Here is a 12,971-nt window from a genome sequence, read left to right on the forward strand (position 1 = left end):
ATTTATTTCTGAGACAGAGTCTCACTTTGATACCCTCAGTAGAGTGCTATAGCATCAAAGCTCACAGCAACCTCAAACTCTTAGGTTCAAGGGGTCCTCTTGCCTCAGCCTCCTGAGTAGGTGAGACACAAGTGGCTGACACGATACCCAGATATTTTTTAGAGAAGGGGTCTCGCTCTTGTTCAGGCTGGTCTCAAACTCCTGAGCTGAAGCACTCCTACCTCAGCCTCCCAGAGTGCTAGGATTACAAGCGTGAACCACATCACCCGGCCTGGAAAGACTTTAATGGAAGGGAAAAGGAGAATGGAGTCTGACCAGGAGCCAGCTCTGCTCCCACATAGTGGCAGAAGGCTTTTATCAGCCTTTTCAGTATAGCTGACTTGGGGAAATGAGCCCGGAGTACCACCTGGGGCTCTTCTCTAGTGGGGGTCAGGATTATGGGTGTATATGGGTAGTGTGTTCCCCAGAAACTCCCTCCTTGAAACACTCCAAGAGCCTGGGGAGGGGGTTTCTGACCTGTTTTTTTTTTTCTTTTGAGACACAGTCTCAAGCTCTTGCCCTGGGTAGAGTGCCGTGGCATCATAGCTCACAGCAACCTCAAACTTTTGGGCTTAAGAGATTTTTTTGCCTCAGCCTCCCCAGTAGCTGGGACTACAGGCACCTGCCACAACCCCTGGCTATTTTTTTTGGTTGTAGTTGTCATTGTTGTTTGGCAGGCCCGGGCTGGATTTGAACCTACCAGCTCTGGTGTCTGTGGCTGGCCGCTGAGCTATAGGCACTGAGCCCTGACCTGCTTTTTTAAAATGACTGCACTCCTGTCAGGGTTGTGAGAATTCCTTTTCCACATTAACTGCTCCCCCTTTGATGAACACTAGGTTGTACCCAGTGAACCCTGAACAGACAGCATTTCCAAAAAAAAGGTGTCTTCTTTTTGTGAATTCCTTGTCATGGGGTCACTAGGTCCTTTGGATTCTCAGGATTCTAATCTCTGCCTCCTCTTTCTCTCCAAGCAGGAAGTAAAAATGCCCCAGGGGGCGAAGCTTGTGTGTTATGTAGGTTTTGACTTTTTATTACTACCCTTCTTGCTTCCTTTCCTCAGGTGGGCTGGGCTGGGGGGAGAGTGGTCCTCCACTGTAGAGGCAATCCTGGCCCCCTGGCCTGCCCTCTTCCAGGGTCTCCTAGCACTCACTCCTCTTGCCCTGTGATGCTAGATCTCGGCTTTCCAGCTTCCCCTAAATTGTGGAACCTGATCATTCCAGGATCATTCATTCAAGGATTTGTTTTCACCCCCACCTGTTTTCAAAACAATTCCCTGTGGTTTGTAATAAATTAAAAGAATCAAACAGAACAGGCTTGCAATGGGATAAAAGCCTAAGGAAAGCAAGAGAACAAGGGGAAATCTTATTACAACAACCCCTTCACCTTCACCCTATCCTGGAAAAGTACAATTGCTGGAACCAAAGTTAACCCTGAGCTTTCTGGCAGCCATAGCAAAAAACAGACGCAGTATAGACTCTGCAGCTCATTGGAAGACCAAAAACTACTCTGCACCCTGACAGTGATCATGAAGGGATTTCTGTCGGGGCATAGAGGGATGATTGGCAGCTTCACAGAGTGGGTGATGGCCACATGTGGCTGCTTCAGAGGAAGGTCTCAGAATGAGTCAGTGATCCCTGAGAGGGACATGACAGAGCTTTGTGCAGGAGAAGGTGGAGTCAGAACAGGGTGTGTCTCTCATGATGAGATGAACGTCTAGTCTGAAGCAGGGTGAGAAGGGCCTGATGCAGGGCTGGGTGTTAGGGGGGAAGCTGGGAGGATGGGGGTGAGGACAGGCACCTCCCCGGGGACACAAGCCAGCCAGCAGTGTTTATTCACCACTACTATGTGCCACGCCTTTTCTGACATCAGGAATACATGGGGCTTATAGTCCACATGGGGCTTATAGTCAAGTGAGGGAGAGACATTAAACAGCTGCTGGTGAGGTGAGCGCTCTGAAGGGGGGCGGGCAGCCCCCAGCCCTGCTTGCCTCTGAAGTGCTGTCTCCACTGCAGCTATGTTCCGGGGCAGTGATCCAGCTCCTGGGGGCCATCAGCCACCAGCAGGCAGGGGGGCAGCTACGGCCAAAGCTGGAGGCTCTGGAGGACTTGATGGAGGTCACCTCATCCTTAGCTGCCCAGAGACCCAGAAGGAAGGAGAGGCCCAGAAGAAAGGGAAGGCCCATGTCTCAGGGCCCTGCTGGGTGCCAGGTACAGAACGGGCTAGTTTACATAGATGATGTCACTTAATCCTGCTGAGAGAGGGCGCTTCACACCTGATTCACGGATGTGACATGGAGGCTCAGAGACATGGTGTCACTTGCTCACAGTCGCACAGAACCCGGCTGGCCGGCTTGGGTTCTGTGTGCTCTTTCTCCTGCACCCCTGAGTCAGGAGCTTGCCCGGAGGAGGGAGGGGCCGGGTCTCCCTTTGGAGAGGGCACTGTCACCGGCCTCAGCTTCTGGCTAGCCAGCATGTCCTCTTCCCAAGGTTTTCCAGCTGCCTCCTTCAGGAGGTGCAGCAGGGGACTCTGGGAACCTCTTTGATAATTTTGACCTTATGAGAAGCTGCTCCCCACCCCTCAGGGACCCGACCTCGGATACCGAGTGTCCTCAGGTGAGTGCTTCTGGCCCTACCATACGGCCTCCTTCACCAGGGTCTGGGTCCGAAGGACATTGGAGTTGGGGGGTGATGAGGACCAGCAGGTGGGCTCATAGGCACAGCCTCAGTTTTCACTGTCCCCTACAGAGTGGCCCAGTGGAGGCTGAAGAGGAGGAGCCTCTGCAAGAGGGAGCAGAGGACTCAGGTGAAGGCCTATGAGGATGACTGGGGAGGATTCAGACCCAGCTCTTGGCCCCAGCCCTTTCTAGACTCTCTTTTCCCCTCTCCCCGTCAGTCTAAAGTCCTTCTCCAAAGGGATAGGGGCTGTTGGCTGCCTGGGCTTGGCTCCCAGAGAGATGAGGGGGCTAGTCCTAAGGGTGGGACCCCTCTCATCTGCCTGAGCCCTGCAGCATTGAGTCTCAGCACCATTCCCCTGAGCACCCCCTAAGAGCCTGTGACTCTGTCTCCCCACAGCTCAGCTCCAGCCCCAACAGGAGGAGCTACCCCTGGTTATCAAGATTCGGGGCACTGTGGCCCGGGCTATGCAGGAGGTGCTGTGGAGTCGGTAAGACCTCACTTCCCACTTCCCAGACGCCCCCAGCTACTGGGCCATGTTCTAAGGGCTTCTGTGGGTATGGCTGACCCCATTTGGTATGGTGACCTCCATCAAGTCCTCCAGAGCCTCCAGCTTTGGCCGTAGCTGCTCCCCTGCCTGCCGGTGGCTAATGGCCCCCAGGAGCTGGATCATGGCCCTGGAAGGTAGCTGCAGTGGAGACAGCACTTCAGAGGCAAATAGGGCTGGAAGCTGCTTGTGGGGTCACCTGCCCCCACAATCAGCCAATGGAGAGCTGATATCTGAACCTGGGTCCTTCTGGCTTCAAGGTCATCCTTTCCCAGTAAGATACTTTCAGACATAATGGGAGCCCAGAGCTCCCACTCACTAATGGTAAGATTGAGGCCCAGAGAGGGCAGGACTTTGTAAAGGCCACACAGCAAGTCAGTGGCAGGTTCAGGGGGCTCTGTCCTCTCCTCAGGTGAGTCCTTACCCCACCCCCAGGTTTCCTCCTCTCCACATACCCCAGTTCTGGATTTAGCGTGGGCTGAGGAGTCAGACAGTGTGGATTCAAATCTTGCTTTGACAGCAATCATGTGGCCTTGAGTGAGCTCCTTACCTTCTCTGAGACTCAGTCACCCCATCTGTAAAATGGAGAATGATGATATTTCTTCCCCACAAGTTTAGGGGAAATCATATAGGAAAACACCCAGGACAGGCCCTACCCCCCCATTCCCTCTGGGGCCAAGTGCACAGGCTCAGTGCACACAGCCCTGTCCTTGTCCCCACAGCCTCCAGGAGCTTCCAGACCTGGTGCTGCATGAGGAGGTGGTAGAGAGTGTTGCAGCCAGCATCGAAGCAGCCCTCTTTGACCTGACACAAGGCACCAACTGTCGCTATAAGACCAAGTACCGCAGCCTACTGTTCAACCTGCGAGACCCCAGGAACATGGTGAGCAGGGCCATGGCAGGGCCAGGCTGGCCCTTCAAGGCTCAAAGACCTGGGAGGACATTGGAGTGGGGGCCCTTGGAGTGATGTGGTGCAGCCCCTGTCCCCTGTCCTGCAGGATCTGTTTCTCAAAGTGGTTCATGGAGATGTCAGCCCCCATGACCTGGTGCGGATGAGCTCAATCCAGCTGGCCCCCCAGGAACTGGCCCGCTGGCGGGACCAGGAGGAGAAAAGGGTAAGCTGTTGGGCCAAGAGAGGACATAGGGGGAGAGGGTGGCCCAAAGATGGAAGCGAGAGAGAGAGGAGGAGGAAGAAGACAGGGAGAAACACAGAAAATGGAAAACAGAAAGAGAAAGGAGACAGAGAGACTCTCCCTGCAAGAGAAATAGGAAAAGAAGCAGAAATGAAAAGGGTTGGGGGTGGAGAGCTCGGTAGAGAGGACATGCTTGGTTTTCCATGAGCTGGGCTATGGGAGGAGGGGGAGGACCAGGATGATGGTCCAGAGTCTGGAGTCCAAGGTGTCCATCAGTGTCCATGGAGTCTAGTTCCCTGACATCCCCCTTTACCCATCCTAGCTTCAGATGCCCTAGGCTGGGTGAGGGGCTCCACAACCCTCATGCTTCACAGTTTACATCCGCAAATACCCTGTGTCCATGGGTCTCTCCCTGTCGAGGACCGGCTTAGAGGCAGGAGACTTGTGGCACTGAGCAGGCTTTGGAAAATGGCTCTCCCTGTGCTTGTTGGTGGCCCAGTGAAAGAGGAAAAGACTGATCTAAGAGTCAGGGGCAGTAGGATCTGGTAAGGTGCTCAGGCCTCTGTTCTGGAAGACACTAGGCTGATCAGAATTAATAACAAGTCTTTCAGGTGAATCTGTTCGCTACAGGCTGAGCTTCTGTCCAGGCACTGTGGGGGCCAGGAATCAGGACTGGCTATGGAATTTATGGAGGCTGGTGCAAAATGAAAATGTGGGCGCTTTGTTCAACAAATGAGTCAAGGTGACATACAGCACATAATACAAAGCACTAAATGAAGCCTAGGGCCCTTCTAAAAACAGGACCCTGTGCATCTGCTCGGATCTCACGCCTATGAAGCCGACCCTGGCAGGGAGGATAGGACCCTGTCTTCCAGGGGTTATTAGAAAAAGAGAGATGGGCTTCCAGGAAAGATTTCAGATAGAAGGACATTGATCAACAATAAGAATCGCAACTAACATTTACTATGAGCCATGCTCCAGGCTAAGCATTCTGTGGACGTTGTTTAATACAGCATCTTTAATTTAATTCCTGGAGAACAGATAAACTGAGGCTTAGAGCAGCTAAGTGCTTGCCCCAGGCCATACTACCTCGTACATCTTTATTAAGGGCTCAGCTGGGACTCCTGAGCTTATACTCTTTCAGAATCATCACACCCTTCCCAGCACAGAGGGCAAGGTACAGTCAGAGCAGAATTGACTCGTGAGTGAAAGTGAAACCCGGGAAGGCTTCCTGGAGGAGGCAAGACTTGAATTGAAGGGTGAATGAGTGGAATATAGAGTGGTAGTGAGGGTGAAGGGTTTCCAGGGGAGGGGAATGGCAAAAGCAAAAGTGTGGGGGCAGGGAAAGGCCTGGCACAGAAGAGGGCCCACAGGAGAGGATCCCCAAGGGAGGAAAGAGCTTTGGGCTCTTGGTGGCCAGAGACCCCCTAACCTGGCTGAACTTGGGCTACTCCTCTTCTTTAGGGCCTGGAGATCATTGAGCAACAACAGAAGGAACCATGCAGATTTCCAACCTCCAAACTGACCCACAAGGGTGAGGTCGAGATCCAGCGGGACACAGACCAGACACTGACCCTGGAGGACCTGGTGGTAAGTGGGGGGCTGACCTTGTGCCAGGCAGGTCCCATGCCCAAGAATCCCACTCCACACCTTACCAGCCATGTGACCTTGGGCAAATCACCTAACTGCTTTGAGGCCCACCTTGTTTGTGATAAAACAGGGACAATGATCCTTAACGTATGTGATCTGGGGTAGCACAAAGGAAGACAGTGCCACTGGCATAGGCCTGCCACACCTCCTTGGTGGTGGTCCTCTCCTTTTGTCTAACCCCAAGGCACCCACATGAGTGGTCCTAGGTACTGTTACCACAGGTGCTCTACCCACATCTGCAGGGAAGCAGGAGTCCACACGGTTTCAGGCAGTGATTTTTTTTTTTCAGAGGTGAGGAACAGGCCTGCTCTATTCAGCAGATTTCCAGGGAGGTAACTGCCTGGTGCCCAGGGCAGTCAGGCCAGAGGGCCTCCTGGAACTTGTCCCAAGAGCTGGAAAGCCGACAGCAGTGACCAGGGTCTGGGTCTCCTCTCCCCCACCCTCACGGTCATCCTGCTCCTTCCTGCCTCGGTTCCTTCTCCTTGCACATGACCTGACATGGTTGCTCAGGAGCCCCAGAACTGACGTCATCTTGGCCTCCTACAGGCCGTCAGAACATCCCCTGGGCTCACTCCAGTCACGCTCAGAAGCCACTCTTCCTGTAGCTGGGTGTTCCATGAGTCAGATGTTCACCTGGGTCTAATTGGCTGCATCCAGGAGAGGGGTGCAGGGCAGGGCCCTTGAACCGTATTCATTCACCCGATACATGTTTATCAAGCTAGGCACTGGGGAAATGGCAGTGAACGTGAGACATGGAAATCTCTGCTCTCCTACCACCATTTATGTTCAGGCTGATGACTGGGAGAACTGCTGCCTGGGCAGCAAGGAGCCCTGAGGGGATGTGACTGTCCCCCAACCAAAGCCAAGCTACACTCCCCAAACTACGTGGAAATTTAGGGACAGGAGCAAGATAGACCTCAAGAGAAGCCCTCTTCCCCGAGAGAGGAAGACAGAGGGGAGGTATGGCAGTGGAGAGAAGGGGAAAATGACACAGAACAACAATCTTCGCTCTTTATTAAACACCTACTATGTGTGCCTTTTTTTAAAAATTTTTTTTTTAAATTTTTGTAGAGACAGAGTCTCACTTTATTGCCCTTGGTAGAGTGCCGGGGTGTCACACAGCTCATAGCAACCTCCAACTCCTGGGCTTAAGCGATTCTCTTGCTTCAGCCTCCCGAGTAGCTGGGACTACAGGCGCCCACCACAGTGCCCGGCTATTTTTTGGTTGCAGTTTGGCCGGGGCCGGGTTTGAACCCACCACCTTTGGTATATGGGGCCAGCGCCTTCCTCACTGAGCTACAGGTGCTGCCCTATGTGTTCCTTTTAAAAAACAGTGTATTGGCTCGGCGCCTATGGCGCCAGCCACGTACACCTAGGGTGGCAGGTTTGAATCCCCAGCCCAGACCCGCCAAACAACAATGACGGCTGCAACCAAAAAATAGCCGGGCGTTGTGGCAGGCGCCTGTGGTCCCAGCTACTTGGGAGGCAGAGGCAGGAGACTCGCTTGAGCCCAGGAGTTGGAGGTTGCTGTGAGCTGTAATGCCACGGCACTCTACCCAGGGGGACAGCTTGAGGCTCTGTCTCAAAAAAAAAAAAAAACAAAAAAACAGTGTATTCAAACCTCACAATGAACTATGAGGGGAGTGCTTTGCCCATTTCCAGGATGAGGAACATGGCACCATTTCCCCAAGGTCACACAGGAGTGGGAGTGGAACTGTGATGTCAGCCCAGGCTGTCTGACTCCAAGGCCTGTGCTTTGCCACTGCTCTGGAGGAGGTTTATAAGACAAGAATATAGTTTCAAAATCTTCTTAAGCCTCCTGAAGCAGTGTTTGTTTTGTGTTTAAAGCTACTTCTATTATGAGAGGGGAAAAGTGATTTGGCAATAGACATCAAGAGTCTTTAAAACGTTCTTTCTCCTTGATTCTGTCATCTGCTTCTGAGAACTTGTCCTAAGGAAAGTTTAGGAACATGATTTCTGCACAGAGATGTTCAGCGCTATTTATAATATTGAAGACCTGGAAATGACCCAAGTGTATGTACAGTGAGAAAGATGTTGGGTACACTGGGGTCCACCCCAGCAGAGCAGCGTCTGCAGGGACTATATAAGGTGGCCTTTGCCTCTGCTATCATTAGTGGACAAAAGGAGAGCACAAGTTGAATGTTTGATCTCAGCTATTTTAGTGAAAGTACACCCAGCCCAGGTGCAGTGGCTCATGCCCGTAATCCTAGCTCTCTGAGAGGCGGAGGCAGGTGGATTGCCTGACATCAAGAGTTCGAGACCAGCCTGAGAAAAGCAGGAACCCCCCCATCTCTACTAAAATAGGGCGTTGTGGTGGGCATCTGTAATCCCAGCTACTTGGAAGGCTGAGGCAAGAAGATTACTTGAGCCCAAGAGTTTGAGGTTGCTGTGAGCTATGACACCATAGCACTTTACCCAGGGCATAGAGTGAGACTGTCTCAAAAAACAAAAAAAAAAATTTTTGAAAAAATATATCCCCCAACTTGTGCATAGAAAAACTATTATAAAGGAATGTCCAGGATATCAATAGTTGTCTCTGAGTGGAGACAAAAGGTGATTTTTTTTTAATTTTCAATTTTTAAGTATTTTCCAAATTTTCTTTACAAGTTCATGGTACTTTTGTGGTGGTGCCTGTGGCTCAGTGGGTAGGGCTCCAGCCCAGTATACGGAGGGTGGCAGGTTTGAACTCGGCCCCGGCCAAACTGCAACAAAAAAATAGCCAGGCGTTGTGGCGGGGGCCTGTAGTCCCAGCTACTGGGGAGGCTGAGGCAAGAGAATTGCCTAAGCCCAGGAGTTGGAGGTTGCTATAAGCTATGACACCACAGCACTCTACCGAGGGTGATAAAATGAGACTGTCTCTAAACAAACAAACAAAAAAGGTCATGATATTTTTGTAGTAAAAGATATATTTTTATGAAAAATAAAGTAAAACACATCCCTGGGACCCCAACCCACGGAGGGCTCCTGACTTCTCTAGCCATCTTCCCAGCCTACCCGTTTTCTCCTCTGCCTCCCAGGGACCCACAGTGCCCATGGACTGCAGCCCATCAGCCCTGCCTGCCGCACTAGAGGACACCACGGAACAGCATGAGCACCACTTTCCAGACCCCAACTGCCGCATCTGCATGGGTGGGAGGGGGACATAGGAGCAGTGCGGGGATGGCAGGAAGACTGGGGCTGTGTGGGGTTTAGCAGCAACAGGGATTCATGGCCTGGGGGAAAGATGGCAGAGTGAGGAGTCACTGGCTCTAAAGCTCTGGGTTGGCTTCAGCTTTGCTGCCTGCCAGTTTCAGCTCCTGCCTCTGTTTGCAGACTGGAAGCCCTTGAGTGAGCTGTCAGGCTCCTTCAAAGCTATCAGGGGCAAGGAGGACGGTGTCTTCCAGAGACCCCCAAGCCTGGCTCCTGTGTCTTCTCCAGAGATGCCTGAAGCCAGGGAGATGTTTCCCATGGAGCCCCAGGACAGGTATGGGGTGGGGAGCAGGGAGGAGGGGAAGCTGGTGGGGTTGGGGGAAGGCTACCTACCAGTGGGGCAGCAGGCACAGCAGGGCTTTTCTTTCTAATATGGCCTTGGGCAAGTCTTCCCTCCTTTGGAAGCCTCAGTTTCCCCATCTGTGCAATGGAACTAATCCCAGGCTCCTGATTGCCCCCTGCACAAGGCCAATATTCCAGTCTCCACAGTGGGGACACAGTACCTGCTCTGAAAAGAAAAGAAGGTGCTGGGGAAGTCCTGATGACCTGCTCTGCCTGGCCCTGTGTCTCTGTCCTTCCCTCTAGGGCCCCATCACCTAGGCTCCAGATGCCTGCTGCACCCACAAAGGCCCTGCCTTGCCAGCCCCGCTGGGAGGGCACTCTGGACATGTTCTCCATCAAGCGGTTCCGGGTCAGGGCCCAACTGGTCTCGGGACACAGCTGTCAACTTGTACAGGTGCACTTGCCCTGCTCACTGACCAGCCTAGTCAGCTACTTACACCCCACGTGTTAATTCCTACATTCTTTTACTCATGCATTCTAAAATAAGACACCCCTCTCTGTGCCTGCCCTGTGCGAGTCATGGCGGCCAATGAGACGCCAGCCCTGTTTCTGCACAGACACACAGGATGACAGACTCCCTGGAGCCCAAGGCATAAACCAAGAATGGCCCAGAGGAATGTGATGCCTCTTTGGCCAGGAGGAGGGTTTTAGGAGTGATCATTGAGTGACTGAAGGATCAGCTCAAGTGCTGGATGAGGGTGGAGGTTAGAGGAGGGAGGAGGGGCTTCTGAGAAATTGCAGGTAATTGGCCAGGACAGGCTGTGGGTTTGCAGGGTTAGTTAGAGCTTTCCGGGCAGCCACTGAGGGTCCAGATATACTGCTACTTACCTTCACCTCAGGCTTTGGCTTTCTAGGTGGCTGGGAATCAGCCATCCTAGATGGGAGGGAAGCTGGGGCCTCACTGACCATCCTACCTGCCCCCAGGCTTTGCCCGAGGTTATTCGCTCAGCAGGCTGCATCTCCCCCAACACTGTCTGGGATCTCCTGGTCAGCATCAGCCCAGCCGAGGCCAAGGTAACTGTCCCCTATTGGGCAACCCCTCTTCCCCTAGCACCTTACTTCTGGCCCTGAGACTGCTCGCTCTCTAGCAGAGGCCTGATTTGGGAGTCTGGTGTGACCGCAGACTCACTGTGTGATCCCGGGCAAGTCCCTGATTCCTCCTCTGGAAGATCAGGTGATTGCAGAGCAGAGGACGACTGCACCTAACACTGCTCTCCTGCAACTGCAGGATATCTGCGTGGTCAGAATGTGTCCACATGGTCCACAGGACACCCAGAACTGCCACCTGCTCTACTCCTATCTCAACAACAAGCAGTGCCACAGCCTAGCTGCTGTGGAGCACATGGGGGTGGTCCTGGTGCCCCTGCCAGCTTTCCAGCCTCTGCCCTCCAGACTGCGCCCTCTGGGGGGCCCAGGTGAGTGCCTGATGCCCATACCAGACCCTGCTTCCCTTCACTTGGTGACCAGGCTGGGCATGGTTGATACAGTCCCCCTGTCTCAGCAGAAGCAGGTACATCTCAGCAGGGAACTCTTGACAGGTGACAGCAGTAACAATAATAGCTCACACTTGGACATTGCTTACTATGTGCCTGCCATTGTTCTAAAAACTTTACCAGGAGGAAGTCTTTTAGCCTCAGAGTAACCTTAATCAGAACACTATTATTAATTAGATCCTCCATTTCATAGATGAGAAAACTGAGGTAAAGAGAAGGCAAGTGACTTGTCCAAAGTCATACAGCCAGTCAGTGGCAGAGCCAGGCTTCACCAAGAAGCATGGCTCCAGAAACTGGGCTCTTGACTAACACACACACTGCCTCTCCAGCTAGGCACCCCAAATAGAAACTCCTGGGGCAGCCGTGTTGGATCCTGGCTGTAGGACAGAGGCAGAACTCACAAGCACCTGACTATAAATGTCACCTATGATAGGAGGGAGGAATGTTTCACCATAGCTCTACTGAGCCAAATTTGGCCTCTGTGCATGCACTCTCTGGGGTGTGGCTCCAGGAAAGCAGGTGGGGTAGCAGTGGGGACTTACGGGGTGGACTGCTCCCCTTCCTGAGCAAAGTGCTTGGCCTTGCTGGGCTACATGTCCTAGAACAATGAGGTAGATTTCAACTCCATAGAATCTTGAGATCAAACCATCTGTGCCCTATTCTCAGCCAGATGAACCTTTATCTCACGGAGACTACATTTTCCAAGAGAGGCTCACCTTCCTAGTTACTTTTCCCAGCATCTCATGGACCCCCATCTCACTGTGGGGAAGCTGTTCTTGGGACCTAAACTCTAGATCTGTTGCAGTCAGAAATGCAGCTTCTGGAGGCTGTGTTCTCTCCCTCCTGGCCTTTGGTCTCTCCCTCCCTGTCTCCTTTCTTCTTTTCCCAGGTCTAGAAGCCACTCACTCAAGTCTGTTGCTGGCTGTGCTGCTCCCTAAGGAAGGACTTCCAAACACAGCAGCGTCTAACTCCTTGTGGGGGAAGGTTAGAAAGATGGTCTCCTTCAACAGGAAAGTGGAGATGAGATACTATAAGCCAGAACACAGGAGGCCAGATAGGGCCCTGAAGAGCTCCCCTCCCCCAAAGAGTGCCCTGCAGCAGAGTCAGGGGAAGGGCAGTCTGACTCCAACGGGCATTTCTGCTTGTCAGAGGCTCCCCAGAGGCAGGGGGAAGCTGTGGGCAGAGCCTGATATCTGCCAGCGTCCTGGGCGAGGGTGGTGGCCCTCAGAACCCAGCTGGTGTCTGTCCCAGCATCCCTATTCAGCAGCAGCAGCTGCCCACAGTTTTGGCCACGGCCAGCACCTCCATAGGGCCTCCTGCCCCCAGAAAGCCCTGCTCCAGCACCTCCAATCCCTAGCGACTATAAGCCACCAGCTCCAAGCCTCACTGTGGCCCCTAGGCCAAGATCTCCTTCCCATACCCCCTGCAGCATCTACCCAGCCCCCTGTACCTTCAGAGCTCCTTGGCCCAGCCCCTGACTCCTCTTTGAGCCCTGTAGATGGAGCTGGCTCTGAGTGTCTCCTTCCTAGAGAGGCTTGATCCTCCTTATCCACCAGAACAAGGGCTTTGATTCCCTCACTAGTGCTGAACCCTGAGCTGTTCCAGAGAGAGATAGGGTGATGGGATAGGAGGGGAGGGTTGACTCTACCCTCCCTGCCATAGGGGAGGGTTGACTCTACCCACTCCTATTGGAGTTTGCTATTCTGTGGTCTGTTTGATGTTGATTTTTTTGTTCAATAAAAAGTTTGGCAAAGTTGGAATTGCATCTGCTAGCTGGTCAGGAGACATGCTGATTCTGGCTAGCTGTGGGTTGGTTGGGAGTCTCGGTGAGTTTCTGAGCACCAATATACACCAATATGTCTTCCTAGTTGCCTGTCTGAGGTCCT

At 52.9% G+C, this 12,971-nt stretch overlaps 1 protein-coding gene across 1 annotated transcript in view; it reads left to right on the plus strand.

The window, feature by feature from the left end:
- The window catches only part of SPOCD1 (SPOC domain containing 1), a 32,953-nt gene extending 20,238 nt beyond the window's left edge, over positions 1–12,715 (plus strand). The window contains 16 exon segments of the mRNA XM_023507461.1: positions 1,011–1,052; positions 2,052–2,246; positions 2,526–2,651; positions 2,784–2,841; positions 3,111–3,201; positions 3,981–4,203; positions 4,206–4,245; positions 4,248–4,372; positions 5,855–5,980; positions 9,079–9,190; positions 9,374–9,524; positions 9,836–9,986; positions 10,517–10,606; positions 10,821–11,007; positions 11,975–12,597; positions 12,599–12,715. Coding sequence (XP_023363229.1) covers positions 1,011–1,052; positions 2,052–2,246; positions 2,526–2,651; positions 2,784–2,841; positions 3,111–3,201; positions 3,981–4,203; positions 4,206–4,245; positions 4,248–4,372; positions 5,855–5,980; positions 9,079–9,190; positions 9,374–9,524; positions 9,836–9,986; positions 10,517–10,606; positions 10,821–11,007; positions 11,975–12,597; positions 12,599–12,655 — 2,397 coding nt within the window. The 3' untranslated portion in view covers positions 12,656–12,715.
- Positions 12,716–12,971: the final 256 nt, after the last annotated feature.

The sequence above is a fragment of the Otolemur garnettii genome, unplaced genomic scaffold (genome assembly GCF_000181295.1).
Source record: "Otolemur garnettii isolate 467f Iridium unplaced genomic scaffold, OtoGar3 scaffold00184, whole genome shotgun sequence".
Lineage (NCBI taxonomy): Eukaryota > Metazoa > Chordata > Mammalia > Primates > Galagidae > Otolemur > Otolemur garnettii.